At 49.4% G+C, this 21,328-nt stretch overlaps 1 protein-coding gene and 1 long non-coding RNA gene across 3 annotated transcripts in view; one reads left to right on the forward strand and one right to left on the reverse strand.

Moving 5' to 3' along the window:
• IFNGR2 (interferon gamma receptor 2) overlaps positions 1 to 14,599 on the reverse strand; it is a 36,066-nt gene extending 21,467 nt beyond the window's left edge. The window contains exons 1-2 of one of the 2 annotated variants that reach the window (XM_043448846.1): positions 14,132 to 14,599; positions 3,635 to 3,767 (exon numbers count right to left, since the gene is read on the reverse strand). In XM_043448846.1, coding sequence (XP_043304781.1) covers positions 3,635 to 3,767; positions 14,132 to 14,210 — 212 coding nt within the window. In that variant the 5' untranslated portion in view covers positions 14,211 to 14,599. The remainder of the gene's footprint in view (positions 1 to 3,634; positions 3,768 to 14,131) is intronic. The other variant, XM_043448845.1, reaches the window with a different exon arrangement.
• A 640-nt stretch (positions 14,600 to 15,239) lies between these two features.
• On the forward strand, positions 15,240 to 20,203 carry LOC122428753. Its single transcript, XR_006265813.1, has 3 exons — positions 15,240 to 15,454; positions 18,165 to 18,397; positions 20,144 to 20,203. It is a non-coding gene; the product is annotated as an uncharacterized LOC122428753 (long non-coding RNA).
• Positions 20,204 to 21,328: the final 1,125 nt, after the last annotated feature.

The raw sequence follows: 21,328 nt of genomic DNA on the forward strand, positions 1-21,328 counted from the left end.
TCTCTCATGAGTCCTTTGTCCCTCTTCAAGAGGAACAGCACGCTGCTCCCAGGGACTGAGGTCATTGTGTGAGGCAGGCTTGGGTCTCCTTTAGTAAACATTCCTTTAGGACAAAACTGCTTAGTCTTGTTCCCCTTTCTTGAGATATGGATTGTGTCCTGACCTTGTGACTAACATTACCCCTTGTTCCCTTGGTAACGGTTGCTGCACGTTTGGTTTTCTGATCTCTATCATTCCCGAAAGAAGTTTCTTGTACCACAGCCTATATATACTCATAGAAGAATCATTAAAGCACCTTTGCTCCATCAGAGCTTAGGTCCCCAGGTCTTTTTTTCTCTCTCTCTCTTTCTCTCTTTTACTTTCTTATCGTCAACTCCGTACCACAAGGTTCTGGTCCATTAAAGGACCCCAACAGTTAAAGATTTAGAAAAATAAGAGTTTAGCCCTAGTGTAAAAACAATAAGATAATTGTTAATTTTAACCAGGAGTACTAAACAGGGGCTGCCTCACCAGAGCCGCAGAGTCTTTGTGTGTTAAACTTTTTAGATAAATTTAGCTGAGAATTTCTGCAAAAAGACTGACTTTTATGTTAACAGGATTGTATTTCTACTATGTTACAACCTGCTGTATCATGAGACTGCCACTTTTCTGTTTTCTGCTAAGCTCAAGGCCAGAAGATAATGTACAAAAAATCTAAGGGAAAAGACTCTAATAAACAAAAAACATACAGAGCACACCTGGTTTCGTGAAGGACAAGCTGATATAATGTTAAACTAAGTCTGTGTGCTTATCTGCCCCTTAGAAATGTACCAACTTAGGGTATAAAGGCTATGGTGAAAAATAAAACACTGCCAGACTCTGCTGCACATCCCGGTCTGGTCTCTCTCCCTCTCTCGCCGACGCCGTTCATCCTGAGGGTTCCTCTGGATCCTGCTGGGGCTGGACCCCGGCAGTTTCCTTTATCAAAACCAACCTCTAACCTGAAAAAATATCTTACAGAACACTTTCCCAATAGAAAACAGAGTGGAACAGGTTAGTCTGTGATGTGAGACTGTCAAAGGCTTTAACAAATCCTTCTAGTGTCTAGAGGCACTCTGTCAACTCATAAATGTACTTCCTCAGTCAAGGCTAACGAACACTAGTCAGTAAATCAGTTGGGACTTCCTCTCACTGAAGTCTTCGGGCCGCGCTGTAGGAGACTGTTTACTGAAGGTTGAGCAGGGCCAGCTTTAGGCATGTGACCTGTGCAGAGGCAGGAAGCTGTACTCCTAAGAGGGCTCCTGACTTGAAGCTCTGTGGCTGCCATCCTGAATTCCCCAAAGTTTTTGAACCAGGAGCCCCATGTTTTCATTTGGTACTGGGCACAAAATGATGTAGCTGGTCCTCATGGACGGGTCTGTTTATCACAGATGATCATGTTTGAAAGGAGAAGGCAATGGCACCCCACTCCAGTACTCTTGCCTGGAAAATCCCATGGACGGAGGAGCCTGGTAGGCTGCAGTCCATGGGGTCGCTAAGAGTCGGACACTACTGAGCGACTTCACTTTCTCTTTTCACTTTCATGCATTGGAGAAGGAAATGGCAACCCACTCCAGTGTTCTTGCCTGGAGAATCCCAGGGATGGGGGAGCCTGGTGGGCTGCCGTCTATGGGGTTGCACAGAGTCGGACATGACTGAAGTGACTTAGCAGCAGCAGCAGCATGTTTGAGATTTACAATCTCTTAAGAAGTAGATAGGGATTTCTCTGGTGGTTCAGTGGTTGAGACTTTGCCTTCCAATGCAGGGGAGGTTGGTTCAATCCCCAGTCTGCGAGCTAAGATCACCAATGCCTTGAGCCCAAAAAACTAAAATGTAAAACAGAAGCAATATTACAACAAATTTAATAAAGATTTTAGAATACTAAAACCACCTTAAAAATCTCTCTTAAAAAAAAATAGAAATATAGAAGTAGATAAATGCAATCCAGAGATAGGCCTCAAATCTCAGTTCAGAATTCATTTTTATAACGTGTTCAGTCATGTCCGAACCTTTGTGGTCCCATGGACAGTAGCCTGCCAGGCTCCTCTGGCCATGGAATTTTCCAGCAAGAATATTGGAGCTAGGTGCCATTTTCTACTCCAGGGATCTTCTCAACCCAGGGTATCTTGCCTCCCCTGTTCTGGTAGGCAGATTGTTTACCACTAGTGACACCTGGGAAGGCCATCATTTTTTTAAGCAAATATTGTTACACTGAACAGTTAAAGATGAAAAAGAAGTCATCTGGAAACCTCCTCCTCTAACAAGTTAACCACTTGTAATTTTTCCACATTCCCTACCTGTTCTGACCATAGATTCATTCCAAATTGGATACAGTTGCACCAGCTGTCATATGATACATAATTACCCTTTTCAGTGGTCGCCTAAGGGATCATTCACAAGTTAACTTGACACAGTTTGCCAACTTCTAGCCAATGGACATGAATAGACACTTCAATGTACATCTTTATGAATATGTTTGTTTGGTTTCTTTTTTTCTGATATAGGAGGTGGTATTGTCTGCCTAGGATAAAAAAGTAGTATGGACATTCCCACGATTCTAAATGAAGAGTAGAATTGACTTTTCAAGAGGGCTGTGCTCATAACTGAGTCTGACTCAGCATGTGTCCACCAGCCACATTCTCACCAGCACTAGGCATTCCCTCTCTTAAAACTGTTATTTATTTAGTAATCTAAAAATGACTTAGCCAACAATTTGTTTGTTTGTTTTGACTGCACCTCAGGGCATGTGGATCTCGGTTCCCTGACCAGGGATCAAATCTCTGCCCCAAATATTAGAAGCATGGAGTCCTAAACACTTGACCACAAAGGGAGTCTCACAATAATTTTAACTTGGTCTTCACTTAATGCATCTACCAAGGTAAACAAGGACTTGGATTTTGCCTTTCTCCTTCCTCTGTGGGTCTATACGTAAATCAAGTGATAGCCCACTGTAGGAAGGCTTGAACAAGAGGTGAGAGACAGAATGAGGGGCCAGAATAAAATGCAAAATGGAACACCAGCTTAGAAACTGGGAATTAATTGTTCATTAAATGAATAGCTTTCTTATTAGGCCAAATTTGGCCCAGAACACTAAATAAACCAGATTTTGAAGCCTGAAGACGATGAAGACCAAAAGATGCCTCTGGCCCTTTCCAGACAGGAAGCCCTTTCCAGACTGGAGGCCCTTTCATACAATCTCCACCTTAAACTGATGAATCAACTTCCACACAACTAAGCTGCCCTGCGGTTAGACAGCTGAGCTCCGAGGGTCAATGTCCTTTCAGCCTGTGGATGAGCAGAGGGGTTGGAGGGGAAGTTGTGAAATCTCCATCCTTGGAGATTTGAGAAGTACAAGAGAGGGACTTCCCTGGTGATCCAGTGGTTAAGATTCTGGGCTTCCAATGCAGAGGGTGTGGGTTTGATCCCTGGGCAGGGAACTAAGATCTCACATGCTGCACAGGGTGCGGCCAAAAAATAAAAAGTCCAAGAGGACTACCTGCTTCTGATGACTTTGCTTACAGTCCTGCCAAGGAGCAAGAACAGGCAGCTGGCCTCGGGTTCCGTAACAACCCCGCTCCCAGCTCCCAGGAAGAAGGCCAACGGAAACATCGCTTACTATTTATACTGCACCTGGTAGACCACGGGCCTCGGGTCGCCGTCCAGGTACACCGGCTCCCAGCTCAGCGCCTGCTGGGCGTTGTACAGGTGAACCTTCAGGTTTCGAGGAGCAGGCAGCGGGGCCAGGGAGTCTTGAAAGGGACCGAGAGTAAGAGAAGGGGGAGACGAGGGAGAGACAGGGAGGGTCAAGGGGAGAAAAGTCGATTACAAAAATATGTCATTCATATGGCTGGGGTCTTGATATTACCCATTCTCCCCGCATGTCCCCTACGCCTTTAGCCTTTGACTAAAGACAGCCCTTCACCCCAGAAATGGCACATGGGGGTTCCCTTTGCTCTCTTCCCTGGAGATTGCATGAAGGGTTCCCTCAACTCTCTCATCTTGGTTTAACTATTTGTTAATCCCATAATTGATGCTTTTGAACTGTGGTGTTAAAGAAGACTCTTGAGGGTCCCTTGGGCTGCAAGGAGATCCAACCAGTCAATCCTAAAGGAAATCACCTCTGAATATTCATTGGAAGGACTGATGCTGAAGCTGAAGAGCCAATACTTTGGCCACCTGATGCAAAGAGGCGACTCATTGGAAAAGACCATGATGCTGGGAAAGACCGAAGGCAGGAGGAAAAGGGGACGACAGAGGATGAGATGGTTGGATGGCATCACTGACCTGATGGACATGAGTTTGAGCAAACTCTGGGGGACAGTAAAGGACAGGCAAGTCTGGCATGCTGCAGTCCATGGGGTCGCAGAGAGTCGGACACGGCTGAGCGACTGAACAACAAAAGACGGCACAGTTGGCACAGTCTGTGGGAAAAAGGGGCTTGGGGCTGCCTCTCCACCTGCAGGTTCCAGGTCCATATGAGCAGGTCCTGGGTGAGGCTGAACGAGAACGCCTGTCTATCTTTAGTAGTAGTGTTAGTCGCTCAGTTGTGTCCAACTCTTCGTGACCCCGGGGACTGTAGCCCTCCAGGCTCCTCCATCCATGGGATTCTCCAGGCAGGAATACTGGAGTGGGTTGCCATGCCCTTCTCCAGAGGATCTTTCCAACCCAAGGATTGAACCCGGGTCTCCAGCACTGCAAGCAGATTCTTTACCATCTGAGCTACAGGGAAGTAGAGGCTGGTATGGTCCCGCAGGGGAGTTGGTAGGTGGCAGGGGGAGAGGAAGGAGAAAGGCTTCCCTGACCGGGAATTGAACCCAGTCACAGCGGTGAGACTGCCTGTAGTAAGTGGGGGTGACATAAGAGCTTGGACCTCAGTTTCTTCTTCAGGAATAGGGAATAAACCATAGTACACTGGAGAAGGTTCTGGGGAAGATTAACTTGATGGCTACTGGACAAGCATGAGACCCTGACTTTGATATAAGGAATATTTGGGAAACCTCCACAAATGTGTACACACACACACACATCCCAAACCAGGTGTGCAAATCCCAAAGACACCTGAGAGGGTGAGGACTTGTTTTCTGGGCTTCATGTGTTTCTCAAAGACTCCCCCAATGTCATAACCACTGAGGCTAAAATACAGGTTCCCATGCCCCACCCCAGACCAGGGACTGCATTTTCAACAAGCTTCCCAGCTAATTCGCAAGCACGTTGCGATGTTTGAGAACCACAAATGACAGAAGAACACATTCTGCAGGGAACCACTGCCAATAGTAGAGTCCCCCCTCCTTGGGATGACCTGTGATTTACAGGACGGGCCTAGATGCCACCAACGAAGACTTTTCTCTCGTGAGGAAACACGGTGATGATGACTTTCTCTGAGACTAAAGGACTGAGAAACACCCAGAGCCGGAAAGTCTGAAAAACAGGCTGTTCCAGAGTTCCAAGCAGGAAATCCAAACCACTCATGTTGGGTAAATGCATCCAGTCTTAAAGAAGGATGCCCAGAGCAGCAGAAAGCCTGGCTTGCCGTACTTCTGCAGAAAGAAGTTGTGGCCTGGAGTCTGTGGCCACTTGTTCACTCACAGAATGCCCACCACTTTCACAGCTAAGCCTGGGGCTGACCTTCCTCCCAGATCTTAATTCAACCAGCTACCTTGACACTCCAGCCAACTCATGCCAGGCCTGATGGAAGCCGGCCCAAAGGCACAGCGTGGCGGGAGGCTGCTCTTCTAGACTGGCCCACCTGCTCACCAGGGCTGCTATGGACCAGTGGATCCCAAAGTGAGCTCAGGAAATGAAGTCCTGCTTCCAGGAGGCGCTGTGCAGGGTCTCAGCGGGTGAGGGCTTGGTTAGGGCTGGGCACCCATCAAAGCATCTCAGAGACCTTCTCTCCTGTCTATGTTGAAGTGAAGTGAAAGTTTCTCAGTCATGTCTGACTCCTTGTGACCCAACAGACTATCCAGTCCATGGAATTCTCTAGGCCAGAATCCTGGAGTAGTTAGCCTTTCCCTTCTCCAGGGGATCTTCCCAACCCAGGGATTGAACCCAGGTCTCCCACACTGCAGGAGGATTCTTTACCAGCTGAGCCACAAGGGAAGCCCAAGAATACTGGAGTGGGTAGCCTATCCCTTCTCCAGGGGATCTTCCCGACCCAGGAATCAAACCGGGGTCTCCTGCATTGCAGGCAGATTCTTTACCAGCTGAGCTACCAGGAAAGCCCCCCCATTGCCCTGTCTATGTCAGTTTCCTACTGATGCTGAAATAAATGACCACAAACATAGTGCCTTACATTTTATCTGTTTATCTATTAATTTACTTTCGGCTGTGCTGGGTCTTTCCTGCTCTGCACGGGCTTTTCTCAAGTTGTGGCAAGAGGGGGCTACTCTCCAGCTGTGGTGCACGGGCTTCTCGCTGTGGTGTCTTCTTTGGTCGCAGGGCACAGGCTCTAGGGTGCCAGGGCTCAGTAGCTGCAGCGTGTGGGTTAGGTGCTCCACGGCACGTGGGACCTTCCTAGAGCAGGGACTGAACCCACGTCCCCTGCATAGGCAGGCAGAATCTCAACCATAGGACCAGCAGGGAAGGCCAATGTAGTGTCTTAACCCGGATTTATGCTCTTAACTGTTCCTACAGGTCAGACAACAGGTCTCACGGGCTAAGGTCAAGGTGTCGGCAGGCTACCTTCCTTCTGGAAGCCAGGGGAGAAATGGTTCCTGCCTTTTTCCTGGCTGAGAAGCTGCTCACATTCTTTGGCTCCTGGCCTCTTGCTCCAGCAATCCTGGGCTGAGCCTATCTTGTGCTGCCATCTCTTTGGTTCTGACTTCCTCTTCCAGCTTCCAAGGATCCCTGTTCTTGCACTGGGCCCACTGAGCCCAATAATACAGGAAAATCTCCCCAGCTCAGGACCCCTCATTTAATCACGTCCGCCAATTCCCTTTTGCCACATAAGGCAACATGGTCACAGGCTCAGGAGGTCAGGCTCTGGATCTCTTTAGGGACCATTCTGCCTGCCTCCCCCTCCCTGGGGAGGAGTCAGGAGGAGTCCCCTCTCTCTCCATCCCTCTCCCCGCCCCCACCTAGACAGTCAACTGAGAAGGGAAGCACCAGCGACCACCGATGTCTTCCAGCCCACCCGGCAGGCAGGCCCGGCAGGCAGACCGGAAGACAGCCTTCTCAGTAACCGTCGGGAGTCTCCATCAGAGCCTTCCGCTTTCTGCACCTTTCATTTCATTGAGGTGTGGCCAGGGGGGCCTGCAGGCTGGCTCTCATATTTGAGTTTGTTGGCATCCCCTGTTTCACCGCATTCAGAGAAGAAACTCGGGGCTGTGGGTTTCCCGATGAAGCACCGAGGCTGCCCACTCACTCACACCAGCGGCCTCAACCGCGCCCCGCGCGCATCCTCTCGGGAGGGAGGCCCGTTCCTGCCTGGCCCCTCCTCGCTCCAGGGGATCGCCGGGGGTGGGGCTGGGGGTGGGGGGCTCGCACCTCCCTTCTCTGGAGCCTTCTTTCTCCCGGTGCCACGCTTCTCCCCCACTCCCTTCAGTGCTCTGCGCAAGTGCCACCCTATCAAGGCACTTTCCTGCCTCCCATCCCCCCTTCCCTTTTCCCCTGGGTTTCCCACCACCTGGGTCCTGTGTTTACACCGTGCAGGGGGCGGGGTGCGGCCGGGGTGAGGAGGACCAGAACTTGACTGCCTGGGTTCAAAGCCCCGTGCTCTTTGCAGGACCTTAGGGTGCGGAACCTCCTGCTCTTGGCAGAACCTTGTTTCACCTCTCTGTGCCTCGGTCGTCTCATCTGAGAAAGGGCAATGATCACCGTGCAGACTTCAAAGGGTTCTTAGGAGGAGCGAGCGGGTTAATTTCATGTGAGCTGCTGAGACCCGCAGGAGCACCACGTGACCGGTTCCTCTTCCTCAGACGCTAGAGCGGGAGCTCCAGGGAGACTTGGGGGCTGTCCCATCCCCCAGGGCTGGAGGAGCAGGCTCGGGCCTGGGGAACTCCGGGGCTGCAGGCCAGTAACCTGCTGTCTCTCCTTCAGGGATTAAGCGGCCACTTTCTGCATTTGTCCAGGAGAAACCCAGGCTAAGCTTAAGCTCTCTTTCTTGCTTTATGTGTAAGTCCTGCCTTTTCTCTGGTCTCGAAGAGGCTGGGGCAGGGAGTGGGTCCAATCTGCTTGCTGTTGTTCGTTTACTAAGTATCTGACTTTTTGTGACCCCATTGACTGTAGCCCGTCAGGCTCCTCTGTCCTCCACTATCTCCTGGACTTTGCTCAAACCGTGTCCATTGAGTTGGTGATGCCATCCAACCATCTCATCCTCTGTCGCCCCCTTCTCCTCCTGCCCTCAATCCTTCCCAGCGTCAGCGTCTTTTCTAATGAGTTGGTTCTTCGCACCAGGTGGCCAAAGTATTGGGGCTTCAGCTTCAGCATCAGTCCTTCCAATGAATAATCAGGGTTGATTTCCTTAAGGATTGAATAACTCTGGACTTATCTGGATGGCTCTAAAGGGTCCATATATTTAGGGCCATATCACCTGCAGTCAATGGTGTTAACAAAGGATTTGTGGGAAGAGAAGAGAATTTCTGGACAAAAGGCTTTAGTTGGAATCCTGATCCTGCCACCAAGAGCCATGGAATCCTGCCACCAAGAGCCATGCCACAGCATCCTACCACAACACACCTGAGCCTCAGTTTCCACATGAAAAATGAAATGATACCATCTCTCCTAGAGATGGAGTGAGGGGCAAATATAGGACCACAAATGAAAGGCAAACCAGACACCAAACCATACACTGCTGCCTAAATGTGATTTTTAAGATATGCCTGGTGGCTCAGACAGTAAAGAATCTGCCTGCAATGTGGGAGACCCGGGTTCCACCCCTGGGTCGGGAAGATCCACTGGAGAAGGAACTGGCAACCCACTCCAGTATTCTTGCCTGGAAAATCCCATGGATGGAGGAGCCTGGCAGGCTACAGTCCTTGGGGTTGCAAAGAATCAGACAAGACTGAGTGACTAACACACATCTTCACCATAAGCTTTACCACAAGCATTTTCACTGCAAACATTTTCACTGAATAACTAATCAGCCATAAGGCAATTTAGCTTATGTAAGTTGTAAAAGTAAATTTGACAAATCTTACTTTGATAAAAGTAAATTTTATCTAAAATAATGAAAAATAAAAGAGAGATATAACATTGGACATAACGAAACATGAAAAATAAACAAAATTTAAAAGACTATTGCAAAATGAAAAATATTTGAATACATTTAAAATGTATGTAGACTAATAGCAATACTGTGCAAACAACTGATTTTATTTTGTGGGCTTTAAGAAGTACTAGTCTTCAAAGTCTTTTGTTTATCATATTATATATACATATATAAATTTATTTTTGCTTATTGATTTGTCTCATGGTTTTTCTTTTTCACTGACATTTCTTCTTTTATTAAGCAAGGTGTCAGCTTCTAAACACTAGGACACATATTTGTAACTGAGCTTTGGACTGTGTGTCCTGGCATACTGTCACATGTCTGTTGATAAATATTTAGCTCTATGGGAAGCATTGGTTCAACTCTGCACCTTTAATTAGGGCCATTAGCCTCTTTCTCTTCCAGGGCAGTGTGTTTCATAAGACACCCACGTCATCATCATCTGTCAGCTTGATAAAGCCATCAGCAACTTCACTAACGAAGATACACTTTCACATTTCAACCACTTGAAACCAAACCGTCAAACCAAGCTGTCAGCCAGTTATTTTATCTATTACGGCAAAATTGCCTGATGGCCAATTAGTCATGCAGCGAAAACGTCTGAGGTTGAAAATGCTTGCGGCAAAAGTATCTCACGCAAAGATGCCAGGCACAAATAAGTTTGTGTCATATTAAGGCCCCAAGTTGGTGGTCATTTGTTACATCAACAACAGGAAACTAACACAGTCCAGGGAGGGGGACACCAGGCTTTAGTGGCACCCCAGCTTTTACAAGATAAAGCTCACAGTCCTAAGGAGGGTGTACACAGCCCCACTCTGCCTCCTCCTCCACGGTCTTTGGGGCACTGGTTCACTAGCTGTTAATGGTAAGAAGAGAGGACCTGGGGAGATTCCAACTGTGTCTTCCGGACAATTACTGTACAATCATACCTCCTCTTCCACCTTCCTGCCCCAGCTGGCTACCTCCGATCCACCCTGGATCCAGGTGTTTGAGATTTTATACATTTTTAAGAATAGGCTCTCCTGAGTCTTAATAGCATAGTTTGCTTAACACATATCACACACAGATAATAAAGTACTACTAATATCAGAATTAATCATTTAATCTTGACAATCAAAGACCCCTTCCCTCCTGAAACCCCCTCCCCTAGAAGGGTGACTGACTTGTGTTGTTGTATGGCAGAAGCCAACATAACATTGTGAAGCAATTACCTTCCAATAAAAACATGCAAAACAAAAAAAAGACCCTTCCAGATCCTTCCATGGATGGGTCATCATGATGAACATCAGTGATCCCATCTCCAATTAGTACCTTGCAGGTGAGGAGAAGTAAAAAACAAAACCAAAAAACTCCCTGAATTCTCACCCATAACCTGGAAGTTGGTCTTGTCTGTAAATACTGGATATCAGTTTATCTACCTAGACCATTTGTCTCTTCCTAAAAAGAATGGTTTTGTTTCCTAGGGAGCAAAATGGGACTATTATTTACTTCAAAAGAATGGCTGAGAAAATGTATAGGAAACACTTAACAGCTTGTTTGAGTTAAAAGAGCAGCCCAATAAATGGTGGCCACTATGCTCATTTATAGAGTTTGCCCCCAAACATTTCTGTTACGTATTACTTTCCATTGTTGAGGTTATGGACAAACAGGAGTTATTTAATATACATTAATTTGCAATGGTTTTTTTTCTGTGGTTGGGGATTTACTGTCTTTCTCAGTGGTCTCTAAGTTCTGAGAAGCTTTGGATGTTCAAGTCAGCAAGTCATGGTAAGAGAATTTTGTGGCCTAAGTACATTCAGATCCACTAGAAAATAAGCAGCAACTAGAACAATTACAAACAGAAGCCTTCATTCTTCAACACTTGGGTAATTAAATTGTTAAAGAGTGTGTTGACTTACTGTACTTTAAATGCTATCTAAAGCAAATTACTATCTAAAGTAAATGACCGTTTACTACAAATTGGGTCAGGTCTGACATTTTGCATATGTCATCCTTATAACAACTCTTACTGTTGTTGTTCAATGGCTAAGTTGTGTCTGATTCTTTGTGAACCCATGGACTGCAGCATGCCAGGCTTCCCTGTCCGTGGAATTCTCCAGACAAGAATATGCTAGTGGGTAGTTAGTCTCTTCTCCAGAGGATCTTCCCGACCCAGGAGATCAAACCCAGTCTCCCACACTGCAGGCAGATTCTTTACAGTCTGAGCACCAGGGAGCCCATAACAGCTCTAAGGGGTAGATAGTGCAAGTTTCCTTTAAAAATTTTTCTTTCCAATACTTGTATTTTTCTCTCCTCTGACAATAAATGCGATTACATGCCTACTGAAGGACACAGGATTAAGTTATGGAAAGGTCTGGAAGTTTTTCTGCTTAACTATCTTTTTACTGTATAATCACTGTTAATATTTTCACTTTGTGTTTGGGCTAACAAAGAGTTCCTCTTAAAAATATCCCAGTTAGTTTTTAACTGTTTATTATGCAAAATTTCAAATAGTCACAAAAAACAGATTAGTATAGCATGGTGGTGCTTTGCAAAAAGATGAAGGACTAGCTTATTTCCAGTGCATCACACAGACTCAAACTTTCGCAGAATACAGTAAAAGATAATCACTAGCAAGATGGACCTGGGACTTCCCTGGTGGTCCAGTGGCTAAGACTCTGGGCTCCCAGTGCAGGGGACCTGGGTTTAACCCCTGGTCAAAGAACTGGATCTCACATGTTGCAGTTAAGAGTGTACATGCTGCAACTAAGATCCAGTGCAGCCAAATAAATAAATATTAAAAAGAAAGAAAGATGGACCTGTCTGTGGGTGTTGTGGCAATATTAAATTACAAACTTTCTAAATACTTCTATCAACCTCTGGACCACAGCAGACAAATCACAAACAATTCAGACTAGTCAGAAGCAGCACAGTATAGAGGTCCACCTTGGGCAATTCCCAACGCCCGAACCTCATCCGAGGGCTCCCCTGGGCTTGCCCTTTCCCTTCTCATCTGAGAGTGAAGAAGCTGCCTGCGATCCAGAAGCCATGAGACCTGGGCTCAGTCCCTGGGTCGGGAAGATCCTCTGGAGGAGAGAATGGCTACCCACTCCAGTGTTCTTGCCTGGAGGGTTCCATGGACAGAGGAGCCTGGCCAGCTACAGTCCATGGGGTCACAAAGGGTCAGACACGACTGAGTGACTAAGCACAAATTTCATTTGAAGGAAGCCTAGGGAAGGAGCAAATGTAGGTTGTTCAAGACTCGAAGCTTAAGGAGCAGAGTAAAGATACAAACCCATCTGTCCAGCTCCCAGGAGGAAAGAGCCATTTAACTAGGAGCACACAAGGGGATGACAGAGGATGAGACGGTTGGATGGCATCACCGACTCAATGGACATGAGTCTGAGTAAACTCTGGGAGTTGGTGATGGACAGGGAGGCCTGGCATGCTGCAGTCCATGGGGTTGCAGAGTCGGACACGACTGAGGGACTGCACTGAACTGATCACACTCTTAGTGCTTCCACAGTGACTTAGCAGTAAAGAATCTGCCTGCAATGCAGGAGACACTACAGTCCAAAGGGTTGAAAAGAGTCGGACATCAGGGAGCACGCGAGTACACACACACACACACACACACACACTCTCTCTCTCTCTCTCTGTCTGTCTCGCACAAACACACACACTCACACATACTCTTCCTTATGCAACGCTTCCCTTATCCAGGATCTGTGGAGTTTAAGGGCGTTGCAATGGATGCTGATAAAAAGAAACAAAATCAAACAACACCTTGACAATCAAAGCTGGAGAAACCTTCTAAATTCTTGAGACTTTTAAAGTGTTACCCAAACTATGATATTAGTCACTCCATGGGAAAGAAGCCAGCAAATCACAAACTCATAGACCTGCACACAGAGAATGTCCTCACACAACCACCTCTGTCGTTTCTCTCTGTCTCTCTCTCCATCTCTGTCTCTCTGTCTCTCTGTCTCTGTCTCTCTGCCTCTGTCTCTCTCTCTGTCTCTCTCTCTGTCTCTCTCTCTTGGTAGTTTGTCCCTGGCTCATGGGTATGGTCACTTAGCGTCAGAGGTAAGCAGGAGGCTGAGCTTAGGTAAGGGGCTGTCCAGATGGGAACCGAGCTAGATCCCCAGCTGATCCCCTGCCCACCGCAAGGCAACATTTCTGGGTTCTGCGCCGCCGCCCCACTCCCCCCCCACCTCCGCCTGCCAGTCCATCCGATCCCAGGGGAATGACCACCTGGACTTCACACCCGCTAATCAGATGCATCCGGCCCCAGTTAAGACTGAGGTACAGTCACCATCCCCAGGACAGAGATCCCTGCCGGTGGCCGGCCTTCCTGGCACGAAGCTGCGAGGAAAGCAGGCCCGGGACCTGGTTCTGGCTGTGGCCCCCCCAGGGAGGACAGGCCAGGCAGCGCTACATTCAGGCGGTCGGGAAAAGGAATCTGTGGCCGGCGGAAGCGGCCTCTTCTCGAGCCCAGAATCCGGTTTTTCCTCTGCTCATTTGGAGACATTCGGAGTCGAGTCGCGCTAGCTTTGGGGCCGGCGGCGCGCGGATGGGAGGGAAGCAGCTACAGAGTGTCCAGACTCGTGCAGGGCAGCGCGGCCCGGGCCCCGCGGGTCCTCCCGCCGCTCCAGCTCGCCGCCCGAGACTGCCTGGAATTCCCCCCCGCGACCAGCCTACACCCGCTTCGCGCTCCCACGCCCCGAGGGCTCCCCGCGGAGCCCACCCGATCACTGATCCTGCCTCCCCGCGGACCACACCCGATCGGGACACCCCTGTTTACCGACCCCCCCCCCCAATCAATCGGGATTCCCGTGGGTTCCCAGCTACTGCGGGCTCCCCGCGGACTCCCACCCGCGAGACGCCGCCTCCGGCCAGCCTCGGGGGCTCTCCGACCCCGCTTACCTGCGGGGGGCGCCGCGGCGCCGAAGCCGCTGAGAAGCACGAGCAGCGGCGGCAGCAGTGTCGGCGGCGGCCGCCGCATGGCCCAGAGCTCCCGGCGCCGCAGGCTCCGCGGCGCTGGGGGCGCAGCCCGGCCCCGGCGCGGGGTCGCCGAGCCGCTCACGTCGCCGCCTTGGCGGCCATGGCGACCGCAGGGCACGCGCGGGGCCCGCCTCTTCCCGAGCGGCGCGGGCGGCGGCGGCGGCGGCAGAGCGTCCCGGGGCGGAGGAGCGCCCCGCGCGGCCGCCGCGCCCGGGCCCGGCCCCTCCCGGCGCGCGCCCCGCCCCTGCACCCCGCCCGCCGCCGGGACTTTCCTGGCGCCCCCTACCCGCGCCGGCGCTCTCGGGAACCGCGGCCCCGGGGGTCTCCCGGCTCCCGGCGGCCAGAGCGCCCCGCGCGGATCCGCGCGAGCCGGGGTCTCCCCGAGGGGCCGGCGTCACCCAGCGAGCGCAGAGCCGGCCGGCCCCGACCTTAGCTCAGAGGAGCCGGGGGGAGAAGGAACCCCGCCAGCCGCCGCTTTCTGGGCTGGGGCCGGGGGGCTGCGACTTGCGATCCTTCGGGAAAGACCTCTGGGCACCCAGAGCCCCGGGTGGGCCTCGGGCGGAGCCTTCGACTCTCACTCCACCCCCATCTTCGTCCACTGCTTCCCGATTTCCTGGGATTGCACAATTCCAGCGTTCCTCCTTTAAGCTGAAGCTTTTGCTTGCTTATCAGACTTTTGAGTACACATTTAGCTTTTAACCCTTTTTTGACAGTAGAGTCTAAGGGTGTAGGGTTTGGAAAGAGCCTTGGAAAGAGGGATTGAAGGAGAGGAGCTTTGGGGGACCTGGGCGCCCGGCAAGGCCGAGGCGGAGGGACACGCCCCATATTTCATAATGGTCTGTGGCTTTGGCCCGGGGGCAGGCCGTGAAGAAGTCTATGAGGAAGTGACCACCGGAGCTGGGAGTGCGGGGGTGTGAGTCTGAGTTGGCTCTTATCCGTTGGATGCCAGCAAGGATTTGAGTCCATTCTGTTCTCTCAAGATGAGCCATAAACCAAGTTCAGCAGGCAAGGAAGGAGGCATAAAGGGGGAGGCTGGGGTCGGGGGCGGATGGGGGCGGGTGGGACCAAGGAAAGGGATCACGAGTCCCCTCGGATCGTGCTGGACATCCTGCTGGGTGGCTTGGCAGCGCACTGTTCGGTAACGTCAAGCTTTGCTTTTGGACGCAAAACGGAGAACTTTTGAAATTGGCCACTCTTGTAAACTGAGGTGCTGAGACATCCAGCAGTGTTTGAATGATGCTTAAAGTGAGTTTTTTCCAGACAAAGGCATGGTTTAAATGTTAAGTGAAAACAGCAGAATCCTTGCAAAAATGACGCGTTGAGAATCACTGGGGGAAATAATATGCCAAAACACTGGCGTGAAATAGGGTGTGGGATTATGGAATGATAACAGGGTTTCTTTACTTTCTTCTTCTTTTTTTAGGCTTTTTTCTTTTTCCCCTAACGAACATATTTTTCTTTTATAATCAGGAAAGAAAAATCAAGTTACAGAAAAGGACACGTGTTTGTGTCTTAGCCCAGGCCGGGAGGCGGGTGGTCTTCCTTGATTTGGAATGCCCAGGGGCAGCAATAATGAAGCCTGTGATCTTGGAGGGTTCGTGGAAACCCCCTGACAATCTCCTTCCAGAGCTTTTCTCTGCTAAAATGTAGAGGGTTTATGTTTTCCTTACAGTTCCTGGCAAAGTACTAAAAGGATCCCTACCCAGTTTGCTGCTTGGGTGGACATTCTGCATGACTCCCCAGGTATCCCCAAAGCAAGTAACTGCCTCCCCCCCCCCCCCCTTCAAGGCAGCTCACCAAAGATAGTTTCTCTCAGTGGTTGGCATTTCTGTTTCCTCTTTCTCCTGGCTGAGAGACTGCCAAGTCTTAGAGAGAGGACTGGGATTTCCACAGAATCCTCAATCTGAAGAGAACAGGAAGCCAGTCTCACTGGAATTGGCTGTGAAGGACGTCCAGCAACCACTGCCCGTTGGTTCCCTCTCCGCCCGGCCAGAGCATGATGTCAGAGCTGGGTTTATGGCATGTAACCTTCGTAAGTGGGTGCCCCTCGGGCTCCCCTTTGGAGGCAGGTTTTCTGAGAAACCACTGAAAGCAGACACCTCAGAGGCCCTCCTTTCCACAACCTCATCCATGGCTGTGGAAGGGGCTCCCCGCATTCGGTCATATGCTTTTGTGAAATCTGCCAAGTAAGAGCTTTTAACCACAGTCGTTCAGACATCTGTCTCTTTCCTGTCAACTTCTCCTTTAACACACTTCTAGGCCATGCAGGATGGTGTTGGGGTGCCTGTGGTGTTTTCCAGAACTGTCTTGACATGATACATCAATAGCAGGTTGCGAAGTTAAAAGACACTTTTCTAAATTGCCAATAGGAAGAAACATTTTGATTAAATCATTCTAGAGGAAAAGACTGAATTCACATTTTGTTCTTTCTATAGAGCGTATTTTATGTATTTATTTTTAAATATTATTATTAGTTTTTTGGCTGTGCTGCATGCCTCCTTGCGGGACCTTGGTTCCCTGACCAGGGATTGAACCCTTGCCCCCCGCAATGGAGCCCTAACCACTGCACTGCCAGAAAATTCCCTAGAGCATATTTGAAAGGGTTGTTGGGGGTAGAGGCCACGATTACACAGTCAAATGTGTAGATAAAAGACTATTTTGGGGCCATGCCATGGGAAATGCAGGATCTTAGTCCTCCCACCAGGTATCAAACCTGTGTGCCCTGCAGTGGAAGCACAGTCTTAATCACTGAACTGCCAGGGAAGTCCAAAAGAGCGTTAAAGGGGTATGTCAGGCAGTTAACTAACACAGATATTTTATTTTCCTGAATTTTTGCAACGTTAGCGGTATTCAGCAGCTTCAAAAATGTGTAACTTGTGATTTATTTTCTAATTCTAAGTGAATACTTTTGTACCTGATTTTATAGTCTTAGTTGTGTATTCTTTACCGGTATTATATGAACAAACAAATTTCAGCCTTACAAAACCTGAATTGCCTCATTCCTTTCCGTTAATTTTCCGCCTTCTGACCTGCTGATCTTCCTGAAATGTCTTCCTTATTTGAATAATCTAGAGGTGCTGCCCTCCCCGCCCTCAGGAGGGTGGGAGAGGGGTGACGAAAGAAGCCCACGGTTGCTGATGGCTTGGTTGCTTCTGTGTGTGTTGTACCAATTCGGGCTGTCATGACTGCTGCGTCACAGATGAGGACACCGAGGAGAATTAAGTAACTTGCCTTGAGCTGAATGGCGTCTTAAGGCGTCTTAAGGCTTCCCAGGTGGCGCTAGTGGTAAAGAACCCGCCTACCAATGCAGGAGACGTAAGAGACGCAGGTTCGATCCCTGGGTCAGGAAGATCCCCTGGAGGAGGGCATGGCAACCCAGTCCAGTATTCTTGCCTGGAGAATCCCATGGACAGAGCAGCCTGGAGGGCTGCACCCCATAGGGTCACAAGGAGTCGGACACGACTGAGCACACATTATCATGGCATCCTGTACCAAAGCCACTACCGTAGAGCCACAAGCAGCACCATCTCTGGAAAGGACCCAGCCCCTCTGTAACTGCTCCCAAAAGCCCCCCAGCAGGCGTCCTGACCCCATATTAGGCAAAAATACCCGCGGTAGTGCTCGTTGTAGGCACCCTAACCAGCCTTCCACCAGGAATTTTCTTTGTCTTGAGGCTATAAGAATTGGCAGCTAACCCAGGAAATGCGTCGACTCTCCTTGGTCTATTAGGAGGTCGCCCCACTGTGCTCAAAGTGCCCTTATCATCTCTGCTCTTTGTTCTTAATACACTCATTCCCCCCTGAAATGCTGTGTGTCTGGAAATTCCTTTTCAACCACCGTCCGACTGCCATGACAGTCCACTGAGCTAAGCCATAACTGCTTTTCCTCGAATTCCCTTCTTGCATGGTTCTGAATTAGCATGGATCAGCGGATTTTTTTTTTTTTTTTTAAACAGGATTTAGAAGGTAGAATGCGGCTGTTCTCCTCTCAGGAGACGGGCAGGATGAGAGGGATTGCTGCTGCTCACAGCATTGTGGTTATCTACTGGCGTCCTGTAGAACAGGGATGCAGCCAGTCTTGACATTTCCTCCAGCACCTGCTGCTACGGCTTCCCTGGCTTCCCTGTCTCCTGGGCCAGGTGCCCGTTTAGCTCCCCGACAAAGGCACCCTGCTGGCGACTTGGAGATGGTGAGAAACTGATGGTGGTTTCAGCATGTCCTTGTACACCCCTCCTTTCGTCCACCTTCTCTTCCCGCTCTTGCCCAGGCTGCAGCACCAGACACAGGAAAAAAAAAAAGTCTTACACAGATTATGTAGCCAACTTCCCTGATTTATTTATTTTTAAAACAGTTCTTTCTTTATTTGGCTGTGCCAGGTCTTAGTTATGGCACGTGGGATCTTTGATCTTTGTTGTGGGCTTCCCTGGTGGCTCAGTGGGTGAAGAACCCGCCTGCAATGAGGGAGACTTGGGTTCAATCCCTGGGTTGGGGAAGATCCCCGGGAGAAGGGCATGGCAACCCACTCCAGTGTTCTTGCCTGGAGAATCCCCATGGAAAGAGGAGCCTGGTGGGCTACAGTTCATGGGATCGCAAAGAGCTGGACATGACTGAGCAACCAAGCACAGCACAGTGGCAGGAGGGATCTTTAGTTGCAGCAGGAGAACTCTCTAATTGTGGCATGTGGGATTTAGTTCCCTGACCTGGGATCAAACCCAGGCCCCATGCATTGGGATGTAAGCTCTTAGCCACTGGACCACTGCCGGGCCAGCCGGAAGATTTCAGCGAGCAACACGACGCGTTCCTTTAGGCTAAGAAATAAAGACACAGAACAGATGGGGTCGAGAAGTTCGCTGCAGTCAGCGATGATTCTTTATTTCTCAGGGTTACATTTATACTAAACCAAGAAGAGAATCTTCAGAAGAGAAAATATTTAAAATATTTTTCCATATACATCACTTTGAGATAACAATCACCAGAACTCTCTGATAACGTCAAGGGGTAAGAAAGGCATCCCGTTTATCTGTTTATCTTAAGGGTGGTCGTGAAAGGCTATCCATCTGCATCATGTGTGCATTCAAGGCTTGCTAATGTTCTGTTAAGATTTAACTTGGATAATAAATTCCAGAGAGGGGTGGCGAGACAGAGAGCTATGTCTGCGAACAGACCCTTGAGGATCAAGGCAGCTCCCAGAGCCAGCCTTTTGGTTCAGGCCGCTCCCCGCAGACCACCAGGGAAATCCCTCCCATGATTTCTTAAGGTCAAGCCCCTATTTCTCTCTCTCTCTCTCTCTCTCTCTCTCACACACACACACACACACACACACATTGTAGGGTGATTCTGTTTCTCTGATAAAAATCTAACTGATCATATTCCCAAATTACACAGCACCTAGGGGTGCACTCCTAGAGAGTCCTGTCTAGCGCTGGAGCCCTTTGCATCTCAAGCCAAACTTGTCATCCTGCCTTTCCAATTCCCCCAATCAGACCTGGCTCTGCCCACCCCCATCATACTTTCTGAGGCTCTCCACAAGATACTGCTTTTCTCTCTTTGAGACTTTAAGGATGTTTAAAAGTGAAGTATATGCTCGATTTGCAATGTTGTGCTAATTGCAGATATAGAGCAAAGTGATTCAAATACACATATATGTTCTTTTTTTCCATTCTTTCCCATTTTACCTTATTGCAAGATACTGAATGTTGTTCCCTGTGCTGTGCAGCAGATCCTTTTTTTGGGCCATCTTCTATGTGGCATGTGGGATCTTAGTTCCCAGACCAGGGATCAAACCCATGTCGCCTGCCTTAGGAGCTCAGAGTCTTAACCACTGGACAACCAGGGAAGTCCCAGTAAATCCTTCTTGCTTATCTGTTTTCTATATGGTAGTGTGTATCTGTGAATCCCATACTCCTAATTTATCCTTCCTCCACCATCCATCCAGCATCCACCAAAGAATTGATGCTTTTGAACTGTGGTGTTGGAGAAGACACTTGAGAGTCCCTTGGACAGCAAGAAGATCAAACCAGTCAATCCTAAAAGAAATCAGTATATTCATTGGAAGGACTGATATTGAAGCTAAAGCTCCAATACTTTGGCACCTTATGCGAAGAGTCAACTCATTGGAAAAGACGCTGATGCTGGGAAAGATTGAGGGCAGAAGGAGAAGGGGGAGACAGAGGATGAGATGGTTGGATGGCATCACCGACTCAATGGGCATGAGTTTGAGCAAACTCTGGGAGATGGTGAAGGACAGGGAAGCCTGGTGTGCTGCAGTCCATGGGGTCGCAAAGAGTTGGACACGACTGAGCTACTGAGCACCACCACCATCCGTGAGTCTTTGAAGATAAACTTCTTGAAAGCCGCGTGTGTGCTGCTGTTCTTCCCACGCTGTCTGCCCCACCTGCGCACCCCTCTTATTTCCTTCATTTCTCCCTGCCTCCTCCCTCCCCAAACCCACAGTCTGAGTTCTAAACCTCCATTTCTTGTCTGAGCTTCCACTTCCTGAGGACTTTGTCGCTGTCCCAGTTTAGCATCTTCTACTGCTCCACAGCATCTCATGTCACTGTTGATCTCTGCTGAGACGGCACCTTCAGAGTGTGGGTAGGTGCGGGCCCCTGTCAGTCAAACAGAGCAGCAACAGCTCTGAACTCCAAGTAGGCCCTACCATTGCTTGACGGGGTGTCCTCTGGGCCAAGAAATTCCAGCAGTAAGATCAGGGGGACCCGTACAGAAGTAAAAGCATATACTCACGTGAGTCTCTAGTGCCCCAGTCCTGTGTCCTCAAGGAGTCCAAGCTCGCTCTGCTCGCCCCAGGATAGACCAGTGTATCTCAGAGACGAGGTGTTGAGGTAGGGAAGAGACTTTAATCGGAGAGCCAGCAGCCTGAGAAGATGGCAGGCTAATGCCTCAAAATAACCATCTTATTGGGGTCTGGAGGCCAGGTTCTTTTATAGATCAGAGATGAGGGGGCGGTGAGGAAGCAAAGTAAAAAGGCCATGAATCTAACAAACATCTAGAATGGAAGCCTCAGGGCAGGGGATGTGTTAATTTCTTCCTTCCTGCCATCTGCAGGTGGACAGGGTTCTGAGCAGAAGCACCTTACTTTAACAGTCAGGCAGAGGGGCAG

The sequence above is a fragment of the Cervus canadensis genome, chromosome 27, assembly GCF_019320065.1.
Source record: "Cervus canadensis isolate Bull #8, Minnesota chromosome 27, ASM1932006v1, whole genome shotgun sequence".
NCBI lineage: Eukaryota > Metazoa > Chordata > Mammalia > Artiodactyla > Cervidae > Cervus > Cervus canadensis.